Source organism: Sparus aurata, chromosome 21 (assembly GCF_900880675.1).
Source record: "Sparus aurata chromosome 21, fSpaAur1.1, whole genome shotgun sequence".
In the NCBI taxonomy this organism is placed as follows: Eukaryota; Metazoa; Chordata; class Actinopteri; order Spariformes; family Sparidae; genus Sparus; species Sparus aurata.
This window is the reverse complement of record NC_044207.1, coordinates 29,591,197-29,605,132: the sequence shown is the minus strand read 5'-3', so window position 1 is coordinate 29,605,132 and position 13,936 is coordinate 29,591,197. Positions and strand designations below refer to the sequence as shown.

The following is a 13,936-nucleotide window of genomic DNA, read 5'->3' as shown; positions in this document are numbered from 1 at the left end:
CTAAAAGTCCAGGTTGGTCATCATGACCTACACACACTTTGTCTCCCACAAACACACTCAATAAAGTTTGTATTTCAGGAGAATGACATCACCGGTACATCTAAAAACCAACCAGTCATAATAATAATTGTTAGCTGAGAGAAGTTTCTGCAAAAAACCACAGCTGAGCTCAAACTGAACGTTTCGTCATGCTGCAACTTTTACATCTGTTGGTTGAATTTTTCTATTTCTCTCTCATCACAGTTCAGGTGCAGACACAAAAACCACCCAGTTCGTCTCAGTAAAACACGGCTTGGCTTACAAACAATCACAGAAGAAAACGACTTTAAATGTCCCGAGGTCTCCTAAAAACATCTGGTTTTCATGCAACAAAAACAGCTGGAAATGTCCTGAGGTCTCCTTGAAGAACATCCTGGAAATGTCTGCAGGCATCCTAGTAGTGGAACTTGACCAGCACCACCTTCCCCTCCACCTCCTGATGTAAAAGGTGGCTAATACGCACATGATGTGAACATACCACGTTTGGTACAAATATCAACCTTGTGGTTCACAGAAACGATGACTGCTCACATCACGTCCTGCAGACAGAGCTCATAAAAACTTAAAATATGTGATTTTAATTTGTTCTCCACGTCCATCTGCAGACTCCTGGGAATGATCTCATCCTCAGGTTGAGAACCAACACAAAAAGACAATCCCATCCAGTGAAATGTGATATAACACTGTGGAAAAACAGCACATATGCAAATAGAAACCAGGCGTGCACAGTTATTCAAATATCAGCTTTTGCTCTCAGGAGACTGATTACTCACTGTAACCTTCATTGATATTTTACAGAACAATCCATTAATGTTTAAAAAGATAATGAGAGATAATTTTTTGCTGTTTCATCACAAATACAGGTCTAAAAAAACAACAGATTCCAGATATATGAACATAAAAAAGGCAGGATGTACAATATGTCACTATTACCTTGTTTCCCTCTTTAACATGTGTGTACATTATAATCTGAGTTTTAAATAAAACACCACTAGTATTCAGTTTTATGTAAATGTTGTAGAAACAAGACTCACCGTGAGCGCACACGCAGAGAAACACAAGGTGACAAAGAGCCAAACTTTCATCTTTTTTACTCCTCAGGTAGAAGGAAACCTCTGATGTCCCAACAGGAGAAACTCAAACTATGACAGGACTCCACGCCAGGATTCATTTAAACTCCACCTGAGACTTCTTCATCCTGTGAACGGGCTCAGAGTGATTCTTTAATTCCATTAAAAGTGAAAAAAGAAGAAGAAGAGGAGGAAGAAGTCAGAGCCGGTGATGCCTTGTATCCACACTGGTCACCTCCACAGAGCTGAATGTGCAGACAGATCAGTTACCAGCAGCTGCCTTCAGCTGTGAAGTCAGCAGCGACCAGCACACACACTTCCTGTGCTGCATTTCAAAATAAAACAGTGTAACAGGCAACAAAAAAAACATGACTTCTTTAAATCTAGGATGTACACAGTTTCAGCTTTACAAAATAAAGCTAAAGCTAAACAGCAGCTTTGCATTGACTTCCTGTCTCTTTTAGAAATTATTTTTTAATGTTTATTACTGGTATTACTTTATTACTTTACACAACTATGAGTGTGTGAGAAGACCATTACAGAACTGACTGTGCACCAGTGATGGAATGTAACTGAGTACATCTTTGAGGTATTTGTACTTGAGTATTTCCACTTTTTTGCCACTTTATACTTCCACTCAGCTACATTTGAAGGCAAATATTATACATTTAACTCCACTACATTGATTTGATTACTTTAGTTACTAGTTACTTTGCAGATTACTTGAATATCAGATTTGATAACTGGCCAAGTCGCCAAGTCAACACTAAAACTACAGTTCAACAACTTACAGTGTATGTTTGAGTAACTTGTACTTGTACTTTTTAAACAAAAGTACATTTATCACCAGATAATTACTTGTTATATTTAAGTACATGTCAAATCAGATACTTTAAAACTTTAACACACAATATTTCCAGCTTTACTCAAGTATGACTTTTGGGCACTTTTAATCACACCGCTGTGAACACGTCTATAATCCCGTTGATGGTCCTAAACTCAGTGTTTACCAACCTGGAACCTTCAAAGTAAAAGTCCTGTATTCAAGCATTTAAGAACAGTATAATCAGGAAATTGTACTTAATTACTTAGTATTAAAATAAAAGAGACCAAATGCATAGAAACATTCTCTGTGACTGTCTTTTTAATACAGGTTATTATGACATAAAAGCAGGATTTTACTGTTTCCGTTGGCTGAGGTGGAGTTCGTTTTGAATTATCAGAGTGCAATAAACGATTCTCAAATGTTGGTGATTAATCGATTGATTGTTTGGTTTGTAAAGATAAAAACAGGGACGCAATATTTTGTCTTTCCACAGCAATCACATCAATTTTATAAAAAACACGATGTCGATGTTGTTTACAGCCTGTTTCTGTGACTCCAGAGGCCGACATGTCATTGCAGAAACCGAAACCTTCACAAGGTGATCTACAAGACAGAGACTGTGTTCAAAAAAGACAGTTGACCCACATTTCTGAAAAAATACTTTGCAAAAGCCATAATTGCTTTTTGTTTTCGCTGGTAGCTGCTGGCACACAGCGTTAACATCTGCAGTTCACACTCTATCCACCTCTTTAATTACTACGATGGCTGCCATCCAGCCCTGTTTTTAATGGCCCCATTCTGTGCAGACAGTCGGGGCGACACAGAAGCTCTGCGTGACATGTTTCTCCCACAATAGATGGAGGCTGAGCAGCACAACAGGGGCGCCGGGTCAAAACCAGGGTTTGTTTGTGTGGCACACACTGTGAACTTTGAGTCCAAACACTCTCTGAACGACCCGCGACTGAGGCTCCCATCACAGGAACTCTGAACATATATGTGAAGCATATTTGAATGAATGCAAAACAAGAAACATGGTGTAAACTACATTGATCCTGCAGCAACTGTGCATGAGATGTGCGACATGTGCTGGTGACCAAAGCACAACATGATTAAACTCAATCGCCAGAGTAAATGTTGGCAAAGTACCATTCTGCAAACCCTCACGAGTTAGAGCCTCCTAAGAATCTTTACGTTGCAGCTTTAAAGGGATATTCCGGTGTAAGTTTAATCCATGGTCTAACACACTGTGAAACTGTGTTAGACTCCCTCTCCAGAGATCAAGTTAGCAGACCGCTAATTTACGGAGTTTTATCAACCTCAGAAACGACCGCACGACAACAATACACTGCAGTAAATGGATCCAAATATAAACTGCCACCAAAAAGCCACAAATAATGTTCAGAACAGCACCAAACTTCAGCAACAGTACAAATAGGGTCTCAGCACATAGTCCGGGGCATCTAACCTCCGCTAGCTTAGCTGGATTTCTATTGGGATGCTAAAAACAGATTTCAACTCTCCTCCATCAGCTTCCGGGTCGGGGAAGTCCCGACGCGACGATTACCAAGTGCGGTTAGAAATGCTCAATTCCGTTCTTTTCCCTGTCCGCTCTCGATAATAACTGTTATAAACTGGCAGGTAAGACACATATGAACTTTGATTGCTTTTCCATGGAGTCATAATCATACATTTTCATCCATGAGCCGCGGAACTCTACTGCACTCGGTAATCGACTCGTCGGGACTTCCCGTCAACAGGAAGCTGCTGCAGAAGAGTGGTAAATTTAGTCAGCTTTTCAGTAGAAATCCAGCTAAGCTAGCGGAGGTTAGATGCCCCGGACTATGTGCTGAGACCCTATTTGTACTGTTGCTGAAGTTTGGTGCTGTTCTGAGCATTATTTGTGGCTTTTTGGTGGCAGTTTATATTTGGATCCATTTACTGCAGTGTATTGTTGTCGTGCGGTCGTTTCTGAGATTGATAAAACTCCGTAAATTAGCGGTCTGCTAACTTGATCTCTCGAGAGGGAGTCTAACACAGTTTCACGGTGATTTAGACCATGGATTAAATTTACACCGGAATATCCCTTTAAGGTTTTTTAGGTTACATTTTTTAATGTCTCTCCTCACAACGTTGTGCTTATGCTCTGGTTAGGTTGGAGAGTTTGGCCAGTAACCCATATCCATCCTCTCCCTGCTCATGCAATCAAAGAGAGAAAGACATTTTCTGGTATCCCCGCTCAGGACTGGTGAACCCAAAGACAGCAGAACTTTTCTGGTCGCTGTGATGTCCACGTTCATCATGTGGTGATTAAGAAAGCAGGGAGCGGCTCGCTAACTGCTAACAGGACAGGACAGTGACAGCAGCCTTAAAATTCTTGTTTTGGTCGTCACAATAATGCATTAAGATAATCTGACTTCCTGTGTAAAATTGCTGGTTTTGGTCGTCGCAAAAACAGCTGATATACGATGGTTTTGTACAACTGCCAACCTCGGATGAATTTCTGGTTTGCAGGAACATTAAGTGCGAACATTTCATCCTGGTGACCGGACGGAAAAATGTCATTCTGAACCCAAAATGAATGCCCTGCAGAGCGGTCCATCAGTGCAGGAAAATAACCATAATTTAAATCCCTTTTTCTTTTTTTGGTGAAGAGAGATAATTGGTAGGTAGATATCAGTGCTGGATTTTTTTTTTATCTGAGGTCAGAGCCAAGTGAGAAACTAGAACTAGACATGAGAAACTTTTAGTCGGCTGAGATACACAGGACTATAATAACTCTAATTTCTCTGCTTCCAGATTTTCAGCCACGGTTTGAAATCCTAGAAAGTGTCTTTGAATGTCAAGTAAAGGTCAGTGAACTGCCTGATGGAGAAACACGTCAGCTTATCAGCAGAAATGTCACTTTGAAACCCCCTCCGAGATTTAAAGCTGCTTGATGAGTGAGTGAGGAGCAGCTGAGCATGAAACACACACACTGAAACCGTCTCTGTTATAAACGCACACACACACACACACACACACACACTCTGAGATGTGTACATGCTTTCTGTCTCTACAGTAAACTCAGGACGGCAGAGCGAGGACGAAGTGGCACGTATTTACACAAAGATGGAGAACGCCGGCTGCCCCGCAGAGTATCAACACGACGTTGAGACGTGCAGACAGCAAACGTAAAGCAGTGGCTCTCTAGTGCTTTATGGCCTGTGTATAAAGCCTAATTTAAACAGTGTGGTGGTGTGAGCTCACTATAAACAGAACAGACCAATCCTGATCCAGATGAGGGAAGAAACTATCATCTCGTTTTGTATTTCTTTTTTACTATAAATGAATTGTTTTTCACGTCCTGCAGTCATGAAGAATAATCTTCTTTCCAGGAAGAACATCTGGAAGCCTCGGTGGAAATGATAACAAGTAACTGAAGCTTTTTAATTGAGTCTATTAAATTTTTCCTTTTGTTAGAATCATGAAATATTTGATTTAAACCGTCTTGATCTCATAAAGTCAGAGCTGAGCTACTATGTGACAAAAACTGTCGCAATTCATCTTTCATCCAAACTTTCCCTCCATCATCGTTCCAGGTCGCGTCCGTGTTTTCTACACGAGGTGACTCGAGGGTGAAAGCTGTTCAATAAGGTAAAAATGAGTTTTCAGTGAAAACCTCCACCCCAGGTCAGCGTGCAGAACGCGGTGTGCAGGTCCGCGGCTCGGCTGAGGACATTTGTAATTCAGATTTTTTTTTTTTATTTTAGGAAAAACATGTAAATTTTATTCTGCTCAATCTGGAAAATTCAAGCAGAAATAAAATGAATGCAGCACCGAATGAAGGAGTGTGTTTCGCTTACTGTCTCTAAGATTGAGGATCAACTTGCAGTCTAAACCATTTTCAGTCAGTATGGACCAGAAAGATAAAACCTCTCCAAAATAAATCGAAATTAGATCTTTAATCCAATCTAATATAATCTACGACTGGGCAACTCCATCGCCTGAGGAAAATCCTTTAATGACCTTTCCATCAAATCGTTTTCAACATAAATACTTCTATATTTTTTCAAATAACGTATTAATGTGGGGAAAATCCCAAACCTAATCAAAGTAGCTTCATTTCACATTCATAATTATATTTTAGCTTACTTCTAGAATAGATTTCCATACTTTAGTGCTCAAACACACATTAGCTTTCTCACACTGTCCAGTCCTGCAGCACTGTCCCTTTAAGGCCCCCACCTGAATACCCAGTGTCCTCTGATTGGTCAACTCTCACATGCCTGAGCCAGCAACACTCAGTGCGTTTACATGACACTCAAGAAAACCGAATTACTGCGTTAGTCCGACTATGATCGGATTTTTAGGATGCATGTATACACCTTAGTCTGACTAAAATCGGACCGGATTGGATTTCTCATAGTCGGATTAAAACACCTAGATTATTCGATTGATAGTCACATTACTCCTGCATGTATACGTTCCATCAGATCAGATTTTGTGTTCTGCGCAGGCTCAAGATTTTTTTCCCGGGGCCGTGAGCCGGAAGTAGAAGGACGGCAGCGTCTTTCCTCTGAAATCACCACAAGCAAGAGCGTCATTGTGCATCTAGTTTGTGTAATTATCATGTACACCATATACGAAATGTACAAAGATGTAGCTTCGTCTCGCTCTTCGTACGCCATCTTTCTCGAATGCTGATGCAGTTTGTTGTTGCTGGTGACGTAAAGAAGTCAGCTGGAGGTGGCTCTGTTACCACTAGTTGAAATGGGTACAGCGCCACCTATCGCACCGGGGTATGACATGCTTCAGCCAATAATCTGATTTTCTCACCGTCATGTATACTCGGACAATTGCAGTTGTCTGATTGAGTGGCACAGTCGAACTATGGCTGTAATCTGACTAAGCTGTGCATGAAAACGCACTGACTGACAACAACAGAGAGGCTTTGCTAAATATTTTTTTTCCACTGTGAAGTGACAAGGAGTTTCAGGAGCTTCTGTCAGTTTTTGATCTTTTACATGCATAAGAATCCATATAACACTGACGGAAAGAAAAAAACAAAAACACATAAAAGATCTACTTTAAAACTGCTCCAAATCAGTAGATTAGTGTAATGTAGAAAACAGTACTTACCTGTTGTGTCCTGTAAAAACATATAGAAGGTTATCAAGGTGTCATTTTGTTCATAAGCACTTTTCTTATCAACCTGCAGATCATCTAATGCAAACGTAAGTAAATCTGCTCAGTGGAAAAACTGCTCTGGATAGATTAGAGTAATTCTTTAAGATTAGCCAATCAGGGCCTGGTTCAGCTGCGATGATCAATCACTAAGTGTGAGTAAAGAAGTGATTGATGATTGAAAAACACCAACTTCAAACTGAACCACTCAAAAACAACATTTCACATCTGACTTTGTGAAACACCTGCGATGTTAAAGAATAAGAGCTCAATGCAGGAGTTATATTTCACACGTGATCTTTTATAATGGAGCTTTAAATCAGGAGTGTAAATATATCAGCCTCTAAGTAATGAAGAACGTCTGAATGACTTCCCACTCTTTCTGCATCGTCACGTCCACCACATAAGTCTGGCTTGTCGCCGAACTCTTCAGGAGGGATTTTAAAGACCACATCACACAGATAGAAAAAGGTTTTCCTGATGCTTCTTGTCAGGCTTTGACCAAACACATGATGTAGGAGCCGCTTTCACGTTCTTATACTGTAAAGATGCTTTACAGACACGCCCATGACATCTAGAGGGGAAAAGCCCTCTGTGCAAACTCTGCTATCCACTGAGCAGTGATGGTCTTTATGCTGCTAAATGATCTTATTTCATGATGTTCTAATTGGTTTTTACATATTAAAGGTTTTGTGTATATCTGGGAATTTCTGGGTGATTCTGACATCCTGTCGGCCATATTAACGTTGAGTTTTAGGAATAATTTAGGCATGTTTAGAGGCCAAAGTCGACTATATAGAAGCTGATTCCAGTAGCCTATTTTCAGACTTGATAAATCCATATATCATCAAGTAGCTGAGGGCTGCCCAAAGTGGGGTCTGCTGGCTAAATCTGACCTGCCACATGGTTCAGTTTGGTCCAATTTGTTGTGAGTGAAAGAAACAACATTAATAAATTGTAATGTTGTTTTTTTTGCTTTATTTGTATGAGTTAAAATGCTCTTTGAATATGAAGGATCCTTAAAGAAAAACAACATTTTTGTGATTAAATTCAGGCAATTAAGGGAACTTTGGATACTAGGACCAATTTGTATCTTATTAATATAATTTATAATAGGAAGCCCATTTCAGGCAAGATTTTAAAAAGATGACAATTAAGCTTGATGAATGTAAAATGTTCCCATGATAAATCAGAATGATGAGATTTAAAAAAAAAAAAAAAAAAAAGTCAGAATTGTGAGATGAAAGGCCAAAATTGAGATAAAAATCATATTTATGAAATTAAAATGTGCCACAGTTTTTCATTAATTTATTTTCTTCAATTGGAAAATGGCTTCCATATGTTTGCTTTAAGTTTAAACCATTAAACCACCATTTTTTTGGCACCCCTACAATTGCCAAATCAATAAACAGAAAATATAAATAATAAAAACATAATAACTAGATATCATAGTAAAACCCTGAATACAATTTAAAACCTAATCTCTTGTAATAAGAAGAGTATTTCATAAATAAACTTCTGCCGAGGCTCTCCATCACTGATGTTCCCCGCCACAAGATGGCGCCTGGGTCCGCCGCTGTGTCCGTGTTTCGAAGCTCCCTCCCTGTCGGAGGCTGACCTTGTTCCCGCGATGACGGCTTCCTGCGGGCTGAGCTGAGACGGACTTGGCCGCCCTCACAGCAAGATGCACCAGTGAAGGAGAACCAGGGTTACCAATAAGTTTCGCTGGCCGTCATGCAGTGGACCGTGCCGGTACAGTAGCTCATCTATTCAGCCGGGGAGAGGGTGTCGCAGGCGGATACCGGTGAGTGTGTCGCTCGGTCGTTCTGCGGTGAGCGGAGAAGAAGAAGTTGGTGTTTTTTCGCTGGTGTTTGGTTTACGCAGTCCTAGCCCTGATACGTGTCACTTTATGGAGAGAACGTCACGACGGACTCCATTCAGAAAATCTGGTAGATGAGAATCGCCGTGCTTGACGGTGAACTTGTACATGTCGTAACGAATATCTGAAGTCACTGTTAGATTAAGTTATCGGTGCTCTTTTGTTCGGCGTATATAAAACCAAACCAAACAACACATATTTCAGTAGAAGACATAATCTCCTAACCGCTTCACACTTGTCGTTGCTATCCGCGGCGGTGTGTTTTGATTGCGTCGACAGCGGTTGAGGCACTTCTCAAAGTTGATATATTACTAAAATATAGTGTTTAGGCGTATTTGATGTATGCCGAATTTGAGAGCACTTTGTAATATATCTTAAAATGCAATCCTTCAAGTTCGTACTGATTTCAGTTCCGACAGGCGTAGACAAAATGAAAAGTGGACATTTTTCCGAGGGAGTTTCGTATGACGTCTTCTAGGTAGACAGTGGAATGACAGTTCAGCCAGGAGGCTGTCTGGACAGGCAGTAAAGGCTGTAAAAAAAAATTGTAGACTCAATAAACTGTATTTTTATGTAGTATACAGATAATAAAAGGCTAATAAAAATATTTTCTCTTATGTGGATCTGTGGGTGGGTGGAGTGGAGGCTGTTTGAGCTGGCATTTGCATGCTGGACTACCAAGTTTTACTGCCAACTTGTTGAAGGAAAATTACAGTGAGATGAATCCTCTGTAGTACGCCTGTTACTACACATTCAATATTTTAAATTAATCCAAATTTAAGGACTTTTATTGATGCATACTTGGGTTGCTTCCTCACAAATTACATTATAATGTTATTAAACTTTTCAGAACATAGATGGTTTTTAGGGGAACTTGGGCTCTAAAGAAAGGAAACATTCCTTCATTCTTTCCGACATTTATGTGCTGTCATTGCAATTCCTTTTGGTAGTGGAATGAATCATATAAGCTAGTAGTTTAAAGCATCTCAGTTGTACATTGGTGATGCGTCATCATGCTTAATGTTGTTTTATTCCCTAAAACTGCATTTCTGTCATATAGTTGTTTGAACTTTGACCAGTTCAACATGAGGCCTCTGCTTTCCAGTGATGAATCAGATGAAACGTTATTAGCTGCTGTGTTTGACAAGACGCTAACATTTGCTGTCAAAAATGTCTTTCCAGTGTGGAAATGAGTAACAGGATGGAGGGTTCGGAGGGTCCAGGGGTCCGGGCGAATGGACCCATCGCACCACCCAGCAGCCCAGTGGGATCCGGTATAGGCCCACCTTTGCCCCCAGAAGAGATGGGCGATGAACCGCAGTCATCTCTGACAGATGTCACCCAAATGTGGATTAACTTCGGCAAGACTTTTGCCATCATCTTCCCGATCTACATCTTGGGATACTTTGAGTTCAGCTTTAGCTGGGTTCTGATTGGACTCGCCGCGTTGTTCTACTGGAGAAAGAACTACGGCGGTAGGGACTACAGGATAAACCGTGCTTTAGCATTCCTGGAGCATGAGGAGAAAGCAGTGAGGCAAAGTGTGCCCACTGCGGAGCTACCACCATGGGTAAGTCCTCCAGCAGCATTTTATAGTCCTGATATCATCACTATCTTGTCATTCCTGCTTTGTATTGACTCGGCTCCAAGCGTCACACTTCCCCTGGGTGTTTCCTCCAGCCAGCGTTAAGTATACGATGACAACAGTGAGGGTTTGCCTGCCAGACTGGCTGATTGAGATCACTTGATTCGCTGCCATGTCCAAAATGTAACAGTGGTTTCATTTTATTCACTCAAAATATATCTACTTTTCTTTCTCTCAGCAAAACTGAGGATTAGCGTTATCCGAAACACCTCAGACAGAACATCACTCACACCCTTTTGAGTCACAGCCGATCAATTTAAAGGATCGGATTAATTTCCTGTAATAACCTCGTTTGGGTTTAGTGGTTAATCTCTCCAAACTCTTGAGTGTGAGGTGTTCAAACTCTGCTTGTAAAACACCCAATATCTCTTAAGTAACCATACTGAGATCATTTATTGGTGGAAAAAGCTGTTTCTAAGCTGCAAATAAAGAAAATTATTGGCAGTTTGATACTCAAAACTGGACAGCAACATGAGACCATAGGTTGCCCCAGTAGTTTTCCAGTATTTAACTTCATTTCTTGTGTGTTTTTCTATACAAGTTGATTATTTTCTCGATTAATTGATTAGTTGTTTGTCAGAAAATGATGAAAAATGTCAGTGTTTCCCAAAGCCCAACATGAGGTCCTCAAATGTCTTGTTCTTCCACAACCAAAAGATGTATATTCCACTGTAAAGTAGAAGTGAAGACACTAGAAAATGATAACTGGAATCTGATCATTTGTACTGTTTTTGTTCAGTTCTCAAGATAGTTGCCGTTTAATTGAATAGTTGGCAACCAGTCCTCTCATCGACGAATCGTTGCAGCTTTAGCTCTTCCCTCAGATGCTTTGCTGGGTGTTTTATACACAGTCGAAGTATCAATGTGTTGACATTCAGAGCGACCGGGCATAAACAGATTCATCATCTCTGACACGAGACACTCTGACACTTCCATTTTAAATCCACCAGGACAAAACAAACTGTGCAGCTTGTCCCAAATAGCCATCAGAAAGGTCACACGTTCTGCACTTTTGTTGAAGGCACACGAGCTCCCCGTCCCCCGTCAGTTCCCAGACCCCCTTTTTTTAAATTGTTTCGATCTCCGCCAGCCACCCGAAGGCGTTGGAGTCCTAGATGAATAATTTACACATGGCCTCTGAGTCTGCGGGGCTCCCAGGGCAGGCGCTGTTATAGCAGGAGAGTCATTAACCTGTTCGGATTTTCACTTTCTGTCGTCATCTCTTCGGTGTGGTTGCCTGTCGATGTGCAGTCAGCTTCACCTGCCACAATAATGAACCGGTGTGAAGGAAGAGGATGCTGACCGGCGTCACGCCTTCACATAGCTGTCATTCTCTCACTGCCGAGTCATTCTCTGGTTTTGACACGTGGCAAGTTCATCCGGTCTGAGTTACCAGTCACTAGCATGCAGGGACTGGAGATTGCTGTTGGGTGTGGACACACAAACACAGCAAAACAGTAACATTAGCTTGTCAGGGCTAACCCTGCTAATGAGAGTGTTTGACCCCGTGTTGGCAGAGATCCATAAGAGCACTGTGTTACATCCCAACAGCAGGGAGGTAAATGGAAAGCTTAAGTTCAGTAATGCATGATTGTATTTATAATTTCCACAAACATGATATATCAGGAGGGATTCTCATGGGTTAGAGACAAATATAGACCATTAAGATGAAACCATTGGATGTAATATCACAGCTAGTTGAAGGTAAAATGTTAATGTTAATGTTTGGTTGCAAGAAAAATGAAAAACAAGTGGAGATCCTGTATGGATTTTTGAAAATGATGGATTATTTTAAGGGATAACACGATGCCAGTGTCCTTTATAGAGGCTCTTGGATATTTAGGACACATTTAAACCCAATCCAGTGAAAAATAAGCGATTGCTGAGGTTTTGTACAAACAATAAAATGCTGCAATTTAACTCTGAGGGCCAAACTTAAAAAAACAACATAATTTTAAAGTATTTAGATTACAAGCTGTAGGATTTTGCAAAGTCGTTTAGTTGAGATATTTCATGACATAAACTAAGAAGCATTGAATGACTCATATATATATGTTGTATTTCATGATATGTTGCCTAATATATTCAAATATGGCGACTGCGTTATGCCGAGAGGTGTTTCTCACATTTTGTCCTCTGTATTTACATACATTAAAAACAGCGTAGGCACCGTGAAGGTCGACTTCTCTGCAGAGCAGTTGTGTTAGACTGTGCAGGCGTCCTGCTGTGGGTGTATGTGTGTGTGGACTTTGTGAAGCTGGCACTTTAAAACACACTCCCGCTGAGTGTGGAGGAGCATTTCACAATGTTTTAGCTCGTTCATTAGTCGGGGTGAGGCCTGTTTATTGGGATTGCGAAGTTCAGTTCAGGCTGTACCAATTATTTCAATAGCTTCAGACTATTATTCACAGACGGAGAAAAAGAGCTGACTTTTGATCCGCAGCATGCGATATATTTGGGTCTTAACTGTTCGTCCGTGTGAATTTTCAGGACCTTTTGTGTAATTATGAAGCGTTTCACACGATTCATCACTCAGCCTTTTTTCCCAGACTTGAGGGATTTGCTGCCTCTGTAATAAAGAGGCTTCGATTCCGCCATAACATCGTTCTGTTATCAATGATGACGCCAGAAAAAAACAGTGAGAAAAGCTGAGCGGATGGCAGCACACCAGCCCGACCCCGAGCGCAGCCTCCTCCCCTCACAGAGCATCCCATCAACACACCCGTGATCACACAGACCTTGAGAAAACACAGCGCTCAGCAACAACCTCCAGGTTTGCCGCACAAGGCTTTGCCGTGAGCAGAGGCGGAGTGGTGTCGAGCAGCTGGCGTGTTTGTTGTGTAGTGAGTCAGCGAGCTTATGTCTTCTCTTTATGTTGCACGTTCGACCGAGGCTGTCACAGATGTTTTCACCCACAACAACGTGGCGTTTGAATGTGTCAAGTGATCGTTGGCTTGATTAAAGGGAAATTTAAAGACCAGTGAAAGGATGTCACAGGGTTAACACGTCCTGATGACAAACAATCAGCTGTGAACTTTGACCCCTGAAAGACACTCAGACAGTCTCTTCACACTCTTCACACTGTTCTGCTTTACCTCTGTCACACTGACCTCAAACATCACTGATAAGACGCTCATAGAACGTGTCCGAGTCATCACAATGCAAACTGAATCAAGACTCTACAAGTAAATAGCTTTTATTAGAAGCTCTGGTGTATTTATGTGAGTTGCTTGTACAACAGTGAAGTTAAATTACAACCCAATCACCAGAATGAAGCTGTGATGTTAACATGTCTTTATCTTGTAACTTTGATT

The 13,936-nt window shown here is 41.0% G+C and overlaps 2 protein-coding genes across 7 annotated transcripts in view; one reads left to right on the top strand and one right to left on the bottom strand.

Annotated features, from left to right (window-relative positions):
* LOC115572007 (vasoactive intestinal polypeptide receptor 2-like) overlaps positions 1-1,369 on the bottom strand; it is a 41,528-nt gene extending 40,159 nt beyond the window's left edge. For both annotated transcript variants that reach the window (XM_030401736.1, XM_030401737.1), the window contains exon 1: positions 1,074-1,369. In XM_030401736.1, the coding sequence (XP_030257596.1) occupies positions 1,074-1,124 (51 nt within the window). In that variant the 5' untranslated portion in view covers positions 1,125-1,369. The remainder of the gene's footprint in view (positions 1-1,073) is intronic.
* A 7,363-nt stretch (positions 1,370-8,732) lies between these two features.
* esyt2a (extended synaptotagmin-like protein 2a) overlaps positions 8,733-13,936 on the top strand; it is a 46,522-nt gene continuing 41,318 nt past the window's right edge. For 4 of the 5 annotated variants that reach the window (XM_030403856.1, XM_030403855.1, XM_030403854.1 and 1 more), the window contains exons 1-2: positions 8,733-8,902; positions 10,160-10,547. In XM_030403856.1, the coding sequence (XP_030259716.1) occupies positions 10,167-10,547 (381 nt within the window). In that variant the 5' untranslated portion in view covers positions 8,733-8,902; positions 10,160-10,166. Of the gene's footprint in view, positions 8,930-10,159; positions 10,548-13,936 lie in introns of all 5 variants that reach the window. The other variant, XM_030403853.1, reaches the window with a different exon arrangement.